This window comes from Chiloscyllium punctatum, chromosome 40 (genome assembly GCF_047496795.1).
Source record: "Chiloscyllium punctatum isolate Juve2018m chromosome 40, sChiPun1.3, whole genome shotgun sequence".
Taxonomy (NCBI): Eukaryota; Metazoa; Chordata; class Chondrichthyes; order Orectolobiformes; family Hemiscylliidae; genus Chiloscyllium; species Chiloscyllium punctatum.
The window spans coordinates 52,138,583-52,151,751 of record NC_092778.1 but is presented as its reverse complement, the minus strand read 5'-3'; the positions used below and the strand labels follow the sequence as shown (position 1 = coordinate 52,151,751).

The following is a 13,169-nucleotide window of genomic DNA, read 5'->3' as shown; positions in this document are numbered from 1 at the left end:
AGACTTTAGCTCCTCCTTCAACACCATAATCCCCTCCAGTCTGATCTTAAAACTCTAAGACATAGATCTCAACTCTACAACTGGATCCTCAGTTTCCTGACCCACAGATCTCAGTCAGTGAAAATAGAAACAGCATCTCCTCCAAGATAAACTTCAACACTGGCACCCCACAAGGATGCGTTCTCAGCCCATACTGTACTGTCTGCACATCCACAACTGTGTAGACAAACTCTGAACAAACACCATCTACAAGTTTGCTGATGACATCACCGTGACTGGACGGACTTCAAACAACGTTGAGTCATAAAACAGGGTGGAGACAGAGGGCTTGGTGTCATGGTGCAGTGAGAACAATCTCTCTCTCAATGTCTACAAAACAAAAGAACTGATCATCCATGTCAGGAAGAAAGGTAGAGGACACCCCCCCACTTCCATCAACAGAGCTGTGTTTGAGAGGGTTGAAGCCATCAAGTTCCTGTGAATGACGATAACCAACACCCTATTCTGGTTTGCTCACGTAGATGTGACAGTCATGAAGGCACAACAATGCCTCTTCTTCCTCAGGTGGCTTAGGAAATTCAACATGACTATAAGGACTCTCACCAATGTTTATAGATGCACCATAGAAGGCATACTATCTGAGTGCATTATAGCTTGGTTCAGCAATTGCCCTGCCCTGAAGAAACCACAGAAGGTTGTGTGCACAGCCCAGATCATCAGGGAAGCCACCCTCCCATCCATGGACTCCATTTACACTTCATGTTGCCATGGAAAGACTGCAAACATCATCAAAGACCCCTCCCGTTCCAATAATGCTCTCCTCCGACCTCTTCCATTAGGCAGAAGGTTCAGAAGCTTGAACACATGCACCAGTAGGTTCAAGGACAGCTTTTTCCCTGCCATTAATAGACCATTGAATGGATTCTCTAACTTCAAATAATGTTGATCTTGCTAATGCTGATGTTACTTTGCACATCTCCTTTGCGGTTGTAACCTGTATGTCTTGCTCTGTCTAGGCACCCTATGATTGGTATGATTTGGAGATGCCAGTGTTGGACTGGGGTGTACAAAGTTAAAAATCACACAACACCAGGTTATGGTCCAACAGGTTTAATTGGAAGCACACTAGCTTTCGGAGCGAAGCTCCTTCATCAGGTGATTTTTAACTCTGATTGGTATGTCCTTGTTTGCTTTTTTTCTTCCTATACTGCTTGTAATACAAAGCTTGTCACTGTACTTAGGTACATGTAACCACAATAAATCAAATCAAATCAAGGTTCTGGTCCTATATTAACTTTCCTCTCTTGAGTTTCACAGATATAATTATCAGCATGGCACAAATTTATAACCTTTTTTTCTCCCTCAGGTCATGACAGTTCTAAAGTTGTAGTTTTCCAAAATCCCTTTTTAACTGGCCAACTAAGAATATCATTTTTTTCACAGTTTGGCCCCCACTGGAAAATAATAACTCCAGATTATAGATCTTTTTAGTCAGTGCACACGTTGACTCCCAAAAGCTCCTGCTTCCTTTTGTGTCAAACAGAGAAACAACCAACCTCTTCCTGAGGAAGGATCACTCAATATGAAGCATTAACTCTGATTTCTCTACTCAAATGTTGGCAGACCTGCCGAGCCTTTCCAGCAATTTCTACTTTGTTGACCTCTTCTTGAGATAGATTTGCTTCTTCTTCTCACAAGAATGTATTGTGTTCCTCTTTATGTCTTTGTCTGTCTCTCTTTGTAGCTGCATCTCTGTTACTTTACCCTCCAGCTCCCTTGCCTGTAGCTGTCCTTTTCTATGTCCACTGGCACTGTTTTTAGTTAACTTGCTTCCTGTTGGTACCAACTAAGGTCAAAGGTTTCTAGGTCATTTTGATACAAAAAAAAATCACAGATGACCCTGTCCAATTAATACACATTCTTACAGGTATTTTTCAAACACTCTTAAAAGCAGTTACAGATTCCCACGTCATTTTAAAGAAATTACAAATTTTCCTTACAATACTGCTTTTATATAAAAGGCTGCCACACCAGGCTGCCACACCAGTATTATTCAAGTCAATAGAGTCATAGTGATGTACAGCATGGAAACAGACCCTTTGGTCCAACCCATCCATGCCGACCAGATATCCCAACCCACTCTAATCCCACCTGCCAGCAGTCGGCCCATATCCCTCCAAACCCTTCCTAATTATAAACCCATCCAAATGTCTCTTAAATGTTGCAATTGTACCAGCCTCCACCACTTCCTCTGGCAGCTCATTCCATACACATATCATCCTCTGAGTGAAAAGGTTTCCCCGTAGGTCTCTTTTATATCTTTCCCCTCTCACCTTAAACCTATGTCCTCTAGTTCTGTTTCTGTTCAAGTAATCATGAAGTTTAAATTAGAACGTTGCATGAAATCCCAATTGATAATTTTAGGGGAAGTTTCAGCAACTGATATTTCTCATTTATGGACCTGTTGCAATTTTCTCACTCAAAATTACTGACACGAAGAACTCCATCCCTGTAAAGATGAATAACTGCAGAGCTTTTTCATGAATCTGCCCCTTCAGTGATTGTTTCCCCATCCTTTCTTATTATTGAGATTTAAAAAAGTAAAATACGACTGTGTTCTTTAAATCAGATTTCCCTTTACTTGGAAGGATTGCTTTCTTCTTTGAGTTACCCAAATTGTTTTGAAGCCAACTGGTGTCATGCCCCTCTTTCAGCCCTCTCTCAGCCCTCTCTCAGCCCTCTCTCAGCCCCTCTTTCAGCCCTCTTTCAGCCCTCTCTCAGCCCTCTCTGGCTTTCCATGATTAGAGGAAAAGCCAAAAGATTGTCCTCTGTGACTTCATGGGGAAGGAATTCAATCATAATCCTGTGGGAATGACTTTAGATGAATGTTTAAAGCTTTGCCTTTAAAAAACTGATTTCCTCGAAACACAGCCAGATTAACAGTTTGCTGCCTGGAATTTTCCACAACTCATGTCCTGGAGAGTAGGAAGTTTGAATTATTTTCTTGTGGTAAAGAAAGGAAGAAAGACATTAGATTTACAATACTTTTCCTAGCCCCAAGAAGTCTCAACATGCTTTACAGACAATTAAATAATTTGAAGTACAGTATTATAATGTTGGAAATGTGACAGCTAATTTGTCCACAGCAAGATCCCACAAGTAGCAATATGTTAACGGCCAGATAACCTGTTTTAATAATGATTGTTTAGAGATTAACACTAACCAGGAAACTGGGGAGAAATAGGACTCCCTTGCTGAACTTCAAAATAGTGCCATGTCATCTTTTATGTCTGCCGAAAAAGGCAGATGGAGCATTGATTTAACCTCTCATCTTAAACATTATGCAGCATTGAAGTAACAGCTGAGATTATTGTGCTGAAGTTTCTGGTAACTTAATTAGAATTAGCATAAGAGGTACAGTTAGTAAGCTTGCAGATGACACCAAAATTGGAGGTATAGTGGACAGCGAAAAGGGTTACCTCAGATTACAACAGGATCTGGACCAGTTGGGTCAATGGGCTGAGAAGTGGCAGTTGGAGTTTAATTCAGATAAATGCAAGGTGCTGCATTTTGGGAAAGCAAATCTTAGCAGGACTTATACACTTAATGGTAAGGTCCTAGGGAGTGTTGCTGACAAAAGAGACCTTGGAGTGCAGGTTCATAGCTCCTTGAAAGTGGAGTCTCAGGTAGATAGGATAGTGAAGAAGGCGTTTGGTATACTTTCCTTTATTGGTCAGAGTATTGAGCACAGGAGTTGGGAGGTCATGTTGCGGCTGTACAGGACATTGGTTAGGCCACTGTTGGAATATTGCATGCACATCTGGTCTCCTTCCTATCGGTAAGGTGTTGTGAAAGTTGAAAGGGTTCAGAAAAGATTTACAAGGATGTTGCCAGGGTTGGAGGATTTGAGCTACAGGGAGAGGCTGAACAGGCTGGGGCTGTTTTCTCTGGAGCGTCGGAGGCTGAGGGGTGACCTTATAGAGGTTTGCAAAATCATGAGGGGCATGGATAGGATAAATAGGCAAAGTCTTTTCCCTGGGGTCGGGGAGTCCAGAACTAGAAGGCATAGGTTTAGGGTGAGAGGGGAAAGATATAAAAGAGACCTACAGGGTAACAGAGGGTGGTACGTGTATGGAATAAGGTGCCAGAGGAAGTGGTGGAGCTGGTTCAATTGCAACATGTAAAAGGCATTTGGATGGGTATGTGAATAGGAAGGGTTTGGAGGGATATGGCCGGGTATTGGCAGGTGGGACTAGATTGGATTGGGATATCTGTCGGCATGGATGGGTTGGACCGAAGGGTCTGTTTCCATGCTGTACATCTCTATGACTCCATGACTCTAGAATTAATTGTCATGTATTCACATGAGTTCAGTGAAAAATTTACAAAGTCACCACTGACAGCACCATCTTAGATACAAGGGTACCTAGGTCCAGGATCTTAGGAGTAAATTAGAAAAATAAAGAAATAAAAGTTCAACATTACAGTCCTTCATCCCATCTTAGGTACAAAATCTTCGGACATTAGAAGGATAAATTATTATGAACCTACAATGTTCTGACTCAGAGGCAAGAGTACCAACAGAATTATACTTGAACACAACAGTAGTTTTATAAAGAACAGAATGTTGAATGAAAGAATTACTGTACAGGAAATAATGTTTCACTTTTGTTCACTGGAGCATTTTAAATTGTGCATCCTCCTCTTAGATAATCTACTGAAATATGTCTTGGATTTTAGGTACATTATGCCTGTTTAACCGTATGACAAAAATGTGTCAGCCAAGTAAATCTGCTATGTCAAAGGTTGGCCTTATTGTATGAGATCAGGAAGGCTTGGGAATGGATGAGGAAGATAGCAGTCACATTTATGCTTTGAAAACCACACATGAGGTAAATGATACAGTTTAACAATAAGCAAGTGCAAAGATGTCAAACATAAAAGTAAATGCTATAATATTTGGCCTAAGACCAAAAGGTAACAGCACGACGAAATAAAAATGAATTCAAAATTACAATCTTAACATTTACAGAAATTAATTAAATGACTCTGTGCAGTGAAATGACAATTCTTTCTCAAAACATTACTAACAATGCAGATCAAACACAGATACATTTCAACTGTATTTCACTGACGAATAGAAGTTCACTTGACTGATACTGGGATTGAGGGAATCACCATGTGAGACAAAGCTGGACAGGCTGGGCCTATATCCATTGGAATTTAGAAGAATGAGAGGCAATCTTAGCGGAATATTTAGATCTTGAAGGGTCTTGACAAGGTGGACGTTAAAAGGATATTTTCCTTTACGAGAAAGATCAGAACTATGGGACACAGGCCTGAATTTTCACAGCCCCTGAATGATGTGGGAATCAGTTGGGAAAATATGGCAAGATCAGAAAATTTGGAATGTCAAGAAAAATAAGTCTGATTTTCAACTTAATGTTTTAATGGTAAGGTATGAATATGAAAGCATACAAACAAAGAACAAGAGTGGATCATACAGTCCTTCAAGCCTGCTCTGCCATTCAATAAGATCCTAGATGAATTGATTTTAACTTCAACTGTACAATCCTGTTTATTCCCAATGATCTCTAATCCCCTTGAAAATCAAGGATTTACCTACCTCTGCCTTAAAAATATTTAAAGATTCTGCATTCACTGCCTTTTGCAGAAAGGAATTTCAAAGACTTACAATGCTCAGAGAAAAAGAAGTTTCCTCATTTTTAACGGTGATCCTTTGTTTTAAACTATAACCCCTAGTTCTAGTTTCTCCCACAAGAGAAAGCATTGTTTTGACATCCATCCAACTGCATCCCCTCAGGATCTTATATTTTTCAATTAAGTAACCTCGGACTGTTCTAAATGCCAGAGGATAAAGGCCTTGTCCATTAAGCCATCCTTCATAACCCAATCTGCTCATTCCAGGTATTAGTCTTGTAAACCTTCTCTGAACTGCTTCCAACACATTAAGATCCTTCCTTGTATACTGACCAGTACTGAACACAGTTCTCTAAATACAATCTCATCAATGCCCTGTTTAGTTGAAGCATAACCTCGCTATTCTTGCATTCAATTCCCTTTGCAACAAAACATACCATTCTATTAATGTTCCTGATTATTTGCTGTAGCTGCATACTAATCTTGTACAATTCATGTACTAGGACACCCGTATCCCTCTGCAACCTCTCAACATCTAGAAGTTTGCTAATGAGCCATGGCAGGTCTATTTCAATTCATTAATATTTCATGATTACCTATTCTCATCTAATTTATCTGCAAATTGCCATTCCCCCATATGGTGAAGAGCAACTAGATGGCAACAATTCCCAACATGGAAGTCAGAGTCGTGACCAGGTGGCTGCAGTTGAAGACCATGCCTTCACTGGACCTCCATCTTAACCAGTAGCTCCCCAACATCTTTGGCCATGCTCCATTAGCAGTGACTGCCTGCACCCCAATCCACAGAAGTTGGTGTTAGACAGACATAGGCCTCTCTACATGATCATGGCATAGTTGCACCTCATTTAGAATACAGTTCTCCTCATTGGAGTTGACTGACACTACTCATTACAAGTCTGCAGCTCATCTATTTTGTACACAGGAACAGGCACACATTTCATGCAACGGAGCAAGGTACATCTCAGAATTCTTTCCTTTTTTTAAGTATTCATTCACCTTGCTCCTATTTGGATGCTTACTGCCTTCCCTTTGTGGACATTGCCTCCACGTTCAGGCTCACAATACTTCTGTTTTGCCTCTGCTTTTAGTGCAGATACAAAGTCAAGCAACCTGTCGTGTCTGCCAGGAGTGGTCAGTCATAATGATCAGCATGCTGTTGTATGAATCGTGCTCCATCAATGTCACACCTACAACACCTATCAGCAGCTTACACAGCAGACATACAGAATGTGCATCAACCAAATGGTTTCTCAAAGTCTAAGAGGAGTCATCATCCATCAAGTCAAGGGGGGCTATTGCCAGTCAGGGGGTCCCATCATACTTAGTCAAGGGCGGTGTCTGATCTCGGTGCAGGGGCGTGGATGTGTCAGTCAATGATTTGGGGCAGTCAGGGTCAGGGGTTCCAGATGAAGTAACAATAGAGTTATGAATTTGATCTTCAATTTCCAACAAAGTGTCACTCATACCGTCAGAGGCTTTTCCTTTTGTTTCATTCCCATTATGTGCACTGTGAAGGGCTTTTTATGGCTGGCAACAATTGAGCTGGTGCACAACTGAGTTTTAAGTATTGTGTGCTGATGAAAATCGTGGAAGGTTTTGGCGGTGGTAAATACCTCCACCACCAGTGAGTGCACAAGAGCATGAAAGCAGCACCATGGAGGTGCTGTGTGTACATGATGAGATGAGCTGTGGAAATTGTATGAGATAACTTGTTGGAGTTCCTGGAGAGAGTCCCTCCATGAAACTCTCTGAAATTGACACTTAGTTGATTCATGGTGCAACTTAGATCACAGTTTAAAAATAAGTGGCTTCCCATTTAAGATGGAGCTGAGGAGGTTAATTTTTCTCAGCAGGTGATGAGTCTTTGGAAGCAGGGTCATTAAATATTTTGATGAGACAGGTAGATAGATTCTTGATTAATAAGGGAGTCAATGGTTTCTGGGAGTAGACAGGAATGTGGATTTGAAGCCACACTGAGATCAGCCATGATCTTATTACATAGTGGAGTAGGCTAGTGGTGCCAAAATGCCTAAACCTGCTCCTAATTCATATGTTCGGATGACATGTGCTTATCATTAAAACACTGGAGAGTTCTAAATATTTATCTTCCATCATACTTATAATAACATTATTTTTTATTTTTAATAACTTATTTTGATCCTTCTCTGAACAAGTTGAATGATATTTTAAAAATTGTATTTTGATTTGAATCATTAATAGTGTTCATTACAATTGAAACAGGCACTAATCTGTGGTTCGGATAATATCATTTCTCAGATTGTAAGCCTTTCTGTCATTGCTGGGATTTATTACCAGTCTCTTCCATTGAATGCATTCTTATTCTTTGCCTTTTGTCATTGTCAGTGGCAGACTAGTGTACTTCCTGCTCCAAAAGTCATGTTCTTGTGAAAATGTATGATTTCTTGGAGGTAATATTTTAGCATGTTGAATGATTAATCGTTAACTATGAAGGATAGAATGTACATTGGTATGTTTCAACTCTGCTTCCTTTAATATTTATTTGCCCAAGTCATATTAGTTACGTTACTTGAGAGCATCAGAAGGTCTGTAAATCTAGAATTACATCAGTACACAGATTTTTATTGATACCAATAGTTTAGATTTTTTTAATTACAAAGTTGTAGCAAATGAGAACTCTGATAATGACTTGGGATCTCTTCCTATGGTTGAGGCTTATTTTAAGCTTAGGTTCACAGATTATTTCCTTCCCTGAAATCAAATGTAATTGTGCCTCTTTATTTATCAGTTACCATAATTTATTTGAGGCTTTTATTAGTCTTGCTCACAGATTTGTTCTTTCATTTGTTCCAGTTTATTTCCTATATTTCATTTTGCCTTTGAGTCTATGATATAGTAACCCGTGATTTAAAAATTGGAAAAGTTGCCATGACGTGGAAATAATTAAGGCAAAGTGGTCAATTTCACAGATTGAATCAAACTAAAAGGGAGACTGATTTGCAGGGAAGCTACAGGAAATCATAAACTTCTGGGATGTGGATGTTGCCTCCTAGTCCAGCACTTTTGGTCCTTTGTTGCTCTAAGAAGGTTACCATGGGTCTTCTATTTGAGCAGTTTGATGTGATGAAGTGGCTTGCTAGGCTACTTCAGAAAGCAGTTAATAGCCAACCATACTGGTGAAGGCTAGAGACACATACAGAATCAGCTAGACATGGAAAGCAGATTTCCTTCCCTAAGAAGATTAGTGTACCAAGTGGGTTTTTATGACAATCCAGCAGGTTCATCAACACTATTACTGACATGAGCTTTTCATTTGCAGATTTCATTTCCAAGCTGAATTTAAATTATCAAACTGTCATGGTGGGAGTTGAATGTACATTTACTGGATTATTATTTCAGGCCTATTGATTCCTTAAATAAAGGCAAAATAATGTGTACCCTGGAAATCTGAACCAAATAGAGAAAATGCTGGAAAACCTCAACAGGTCTGCCAGCATCTGTGGAGAGAGAAACAGAGCTAACATTATGAGTCCAAGATGATGTTTCTTAAGACTGTTTACACCTGCTGGGTTTCTTCAGCATTTTCTGTTCTTTTGTCCTCTCAATTCCTTGTCCAGTTACTTACTGTACTGAAATAATAAAACATGATCTGCAAATGGAGAGAATGGAAACAATGCAGCTTAATTCAGGCAAGCATATCTCCCTTGTATTGCTTGCAGAAAATTAAAGAGAGCTCATTTATTTTATAAAATATTACGGTGCTGTAAATATGGTGTACTGCAGCTCTTGGTGCTTTTGGCACTGTCATGCCTCTCCTCGTTTGCACATATCTTGTAAACTTGTGAAGAATGGAGAAAAATTCACTTGCTCATTTAAACTCTCACTAGAACCTTGGCAGGAGTCAGATAAAATGGCTAGGAATAAATCAAGATCTGGATTTAATTAGGAGATTGCAGTTGGCCTTGAAAGGGCTGGGAGTTTTGTAGAACTGAGTCCCATGAGTTCAAACCATCAAAATCTGAGAAAGTTTCTATTTCAGAATAATTTTTAGCATGCTCCTTGTGAGAGAAGGTGACATGGGGAGAGGTCTCTATGTTTTTGTGCATTCCCATTGTAGGCTAATTGATGGCCAGAAGTTTTGTTAAATGGAGCCAGCAAATGCTCAATTTGTGAAAAAAATTAGTGGGTGTATAGTACACTTTGTGGTAGGGTTATCAGTAGATTTAGAATAGATTCCCTACAGTGTGGAAACAGACCCTTCAGCCCACACCGACTCTCTGAAGAGTAACCCACCCCACTAAGTTTACCCCTGACTAATGCACCTAACACTATGGGCAATTCACATGACCTACACATCTTTTGGACTGTGGGAGGAAGCCCATGCAGACACAAGGAGAACATGCAAACTCCATACAGATAGTTACCCAGGGTGGGAATTGAACCCAGGTCCCTGGTGCTGTGAGGTAGCAGTACTAACCACTGAGCCACTGTGCTGCTCTGTTGGTGCTTGTGATGCAAAATGATGACTAGGTGAAACTTGAAAAAACATAGGCGAGAAGAGAAGCTATGAATAACTTGCCAAACTAAAAGAAAGTAGTAATGGAGGATGAAACCTGTTTACAAACAGTGCCATTGCTATTGTAGGTAATGCAAGAAGGTCTAATTTTAGGTCAACTTATATTTAATTTTTTGGAAGAATTAAGTAACATTTCCTCATTCCATATTCATTCTTGACCATGTAGGTGACATGCAAAGGAGGCTGTAAGATCAGTGTAGCCTTTTGGTGTCTGTTCCTTGGAGCAATTGCTAACTGTTTAATCTGTGATAAAACGCAGTACTTGAGGAGCCAAATACTTCATTCAATTGCGCATGGACTTTTCTTAATTGTTGGATTAATAGCCCATTGTACAGGTACAAATTAAATTGCCAATAACAAATCAATAGAGGAGTCAGATCAAATATCATTACTGATTAAACTAGCACTGCACAAAAACTGCTTTCTTAGATGCTAGGTTGGGTCTGAGACCATAACCATGTTACAGCTTCAGCGTATCAGTAAAATTATCGCTGGAAATAAACAGATGTAGAATATACATGACTCTGATAGTGGAGGAATGAGCTGTTATCTTAATGCATTTTTCTGTTTCAAACATAGTAGCTTGGAAAATATTTTTCTAATCCAAGTTCCCTTTGAATTTATGAATTTGCAAATTCTGCAAAAAAAGTGTTAGATTTTGTCCTCACCTAATTTCATGAAGTTTAAGAAATTCATTAATAGCCATCAGTGGGAGCAGCCAGAGGAAACCAAGGAGCCAAGTTGCTGCTGGAATGTCCAAGATGTGAAAAACAAGATGTGAAGATTTATTATCCCACATGTGGTAGGCTACATTTATTTGAATCACATGAAGAAGAAACCTAAATACAAAACAGAATTAAAATATTGAAGTGAAATTGAAAACATTTCCCATCTTTAACATCAATCACAAGCTCTACTAAGTCTTCATATATCCAAGTTGAACTCCCATTAGAAGCACCATGTCAATTCCATTATTAATGCTACCTTCAAAAAGCTCATATTGCTTTAAGCCAGAAAAAGATTTTCATTTCAATCTCAGCATCTCTTAGCTCTCAAAGAAAACTTGATTCCTGCTGACATATCTGGGAACATCAAACTTCCTCCCCAGTCTTTACTCTGGGATGAGTTACAGAAAAAAAAGCTTGTTAACTAATGAATAATCAATTTTTTTCAGGTCAAATCTCTAAAACCTCTCTTCCTCAATTAACCTTTTTAATCTATTTTATTGGTAAGGCTATTGCCAGTAGTCATTGTCCCTAATAAGTTTCAAATACTCTTTCTTCATCTTACAAGGTAAGTATTGTAGTAAAGATTTGATGTATGGCATCCTAATCTAACTAATTCTTCTCAGACTTCAAAACTCTGAAACAGTCACTTTTTTTTGACGTCACTCAACCTGAAACATTAATTTTGATTTCTCTCCACAGATTCTGCCAGACCTGCTGAGCTTTTCCAGCAATTTCTGTTTTTGTTTCTGATTTTTACAGCATTTGCATTTTTTTTCATTTTTTATTTCTTTTGATGCAATCTTCCATGAGTGATCATCATTATATCGACAAAAAATGAAGACGAGGGGGGGTCTATTAGAACCTACCTGTCTCATTTATATGGCAGCACAGCCAAACTATTCTCAACAATTTATACTTCTTGTTAGCGCTCTCTTTACAATTATACTCTCTTAGCTTAGCATCTGCAATCTCTTTGTTTTTCCCTTTTCTCTTTCTCTCCCTCTCTCTCTCTCTCTTTCTCCCTGTCTGGGCATCATCTCAATGCACCCTATTTGCATTAGTTGAGACATTAACGCTGCTTCCCGATCTTCAGATGCTGCCAGATCTACTGAGTTTCTCCAACACTTACTGTTTGTATTTTCAGATTTCCAGCATCAGCAGTTCTTTGTTTTTATTTTAGAGATTTGCATACCCTCCTGTTGCCTACTTCCTCAGATAGACCCCCACCCCAGAATCATTTTTCTGAAAGTGGGGCAGGGCAGGTGGGAGGTGGCAGGTTTATCTGCACAAGAAAAGCAGGTGTGGGGGGTGTATGTATGTTGGGCTGTCTTCATTTTCACATTTGTTGACATTTAGAGTGTCCATGATTAGCTTGCAAGAGAGTTTAAATGGACGAAATAATAATTCAGTCAGGAATTGTTCTACTGCAGTTTAGTTTTTCCACAAATGAATTCTATTCTGTAACAAATTTATAAGTTCCATCCTGTTCTCTCGGGTCTGTATATTTCATTGTGTGTAGTTTAGTCTATCAGATTTTACTGCACTCTGCATCTGTATGATAAACTAAATCTTCTTTTATTAAAACTATTGGCAATTGTTACACTTACGCAATAATGACAGCAGCACACCACCATCGGTTACTTAGAGGACTCTGTTTCCATAATGGATTGGATCGATGAACGTGACTCATAGATGTACACACTGAGAAATAGAATGGTGCATTTTAAGACTTAAATCATCAGTTTCAAAGTGTTTATGACACAACTAAGAATTCACTTTAATTCTAATTAGATATTTTCTGCATCAATGGATTGGAGCCTTAATGTGGTAAAAACAATGACTGCAGATGCTGGAAACCAGATTCTGGATTAGTGGTGCTGGAAAAGCACAGCAGTTCAGGCAGCATCCAAGGATGCTGCCTGAACTGCTGTGCTTTTCCAGCACCACTAATCCAGAATATGGAGCCTTAATGTTACAAGCATTTAATTTGCTTGGTTTTTGTATTCAGTAGAGAAGATAGATTGCATGCTGCTGACCTAGGAGAACACTACCCACAGAGATCTAGTAGTCATAGAATCCCTACATTGTGGAAACGGGCCATTCGGCCCAACAGGTCAACTCGGCCCAACAGGTCCACACCGACCATCTGAAGAGTAACCCACCCAGACCCATTCCCCTCCCCTATTACTCTACATTTACCCCTG

General features: G+C 39.4%; 1 protein-coding gene across 4 annotated transcripts in view; it reads right to left on the bottom strand.

The window, feature by feature from the left end:
* Window positions 1-13,169, bottom strand: part of LOC140464608 (transmembrane protein 94-like) — a 157,614-nt gene that overhangs the window by 25,134 nt on the left and 119,311 nt on the right. The window contains exons 27-29 of one of the 4 annotated variants that reach the window (XM_072559890.1): window positions 12,573-12,666; window positions 10,906-11,076; window positions 9,224-9,285 (exon numbers count right to left, since the gene is read on the bottom strand). In XM_072559890.1, coding sequence (XP_072415991.1) covers window positions 9,279-9,285; window positions 10,906-11,076; window positions 12,573-12,666 — 272 coding nt within the window. In that variant the 3' untranslated portion in view covers window positions 9,224-9,278. Of the gene's footprint in view, window positions 1-9,223; window positions 9,311-10,905; window positions 11,077-12,572; window positions 12,667-13,169 lie in introns of those variants that run through there. The other 3 variants (XM_072559889.1, XM_072559888.1, XM_072559891.1) reach the window with 3 other exon arrangements.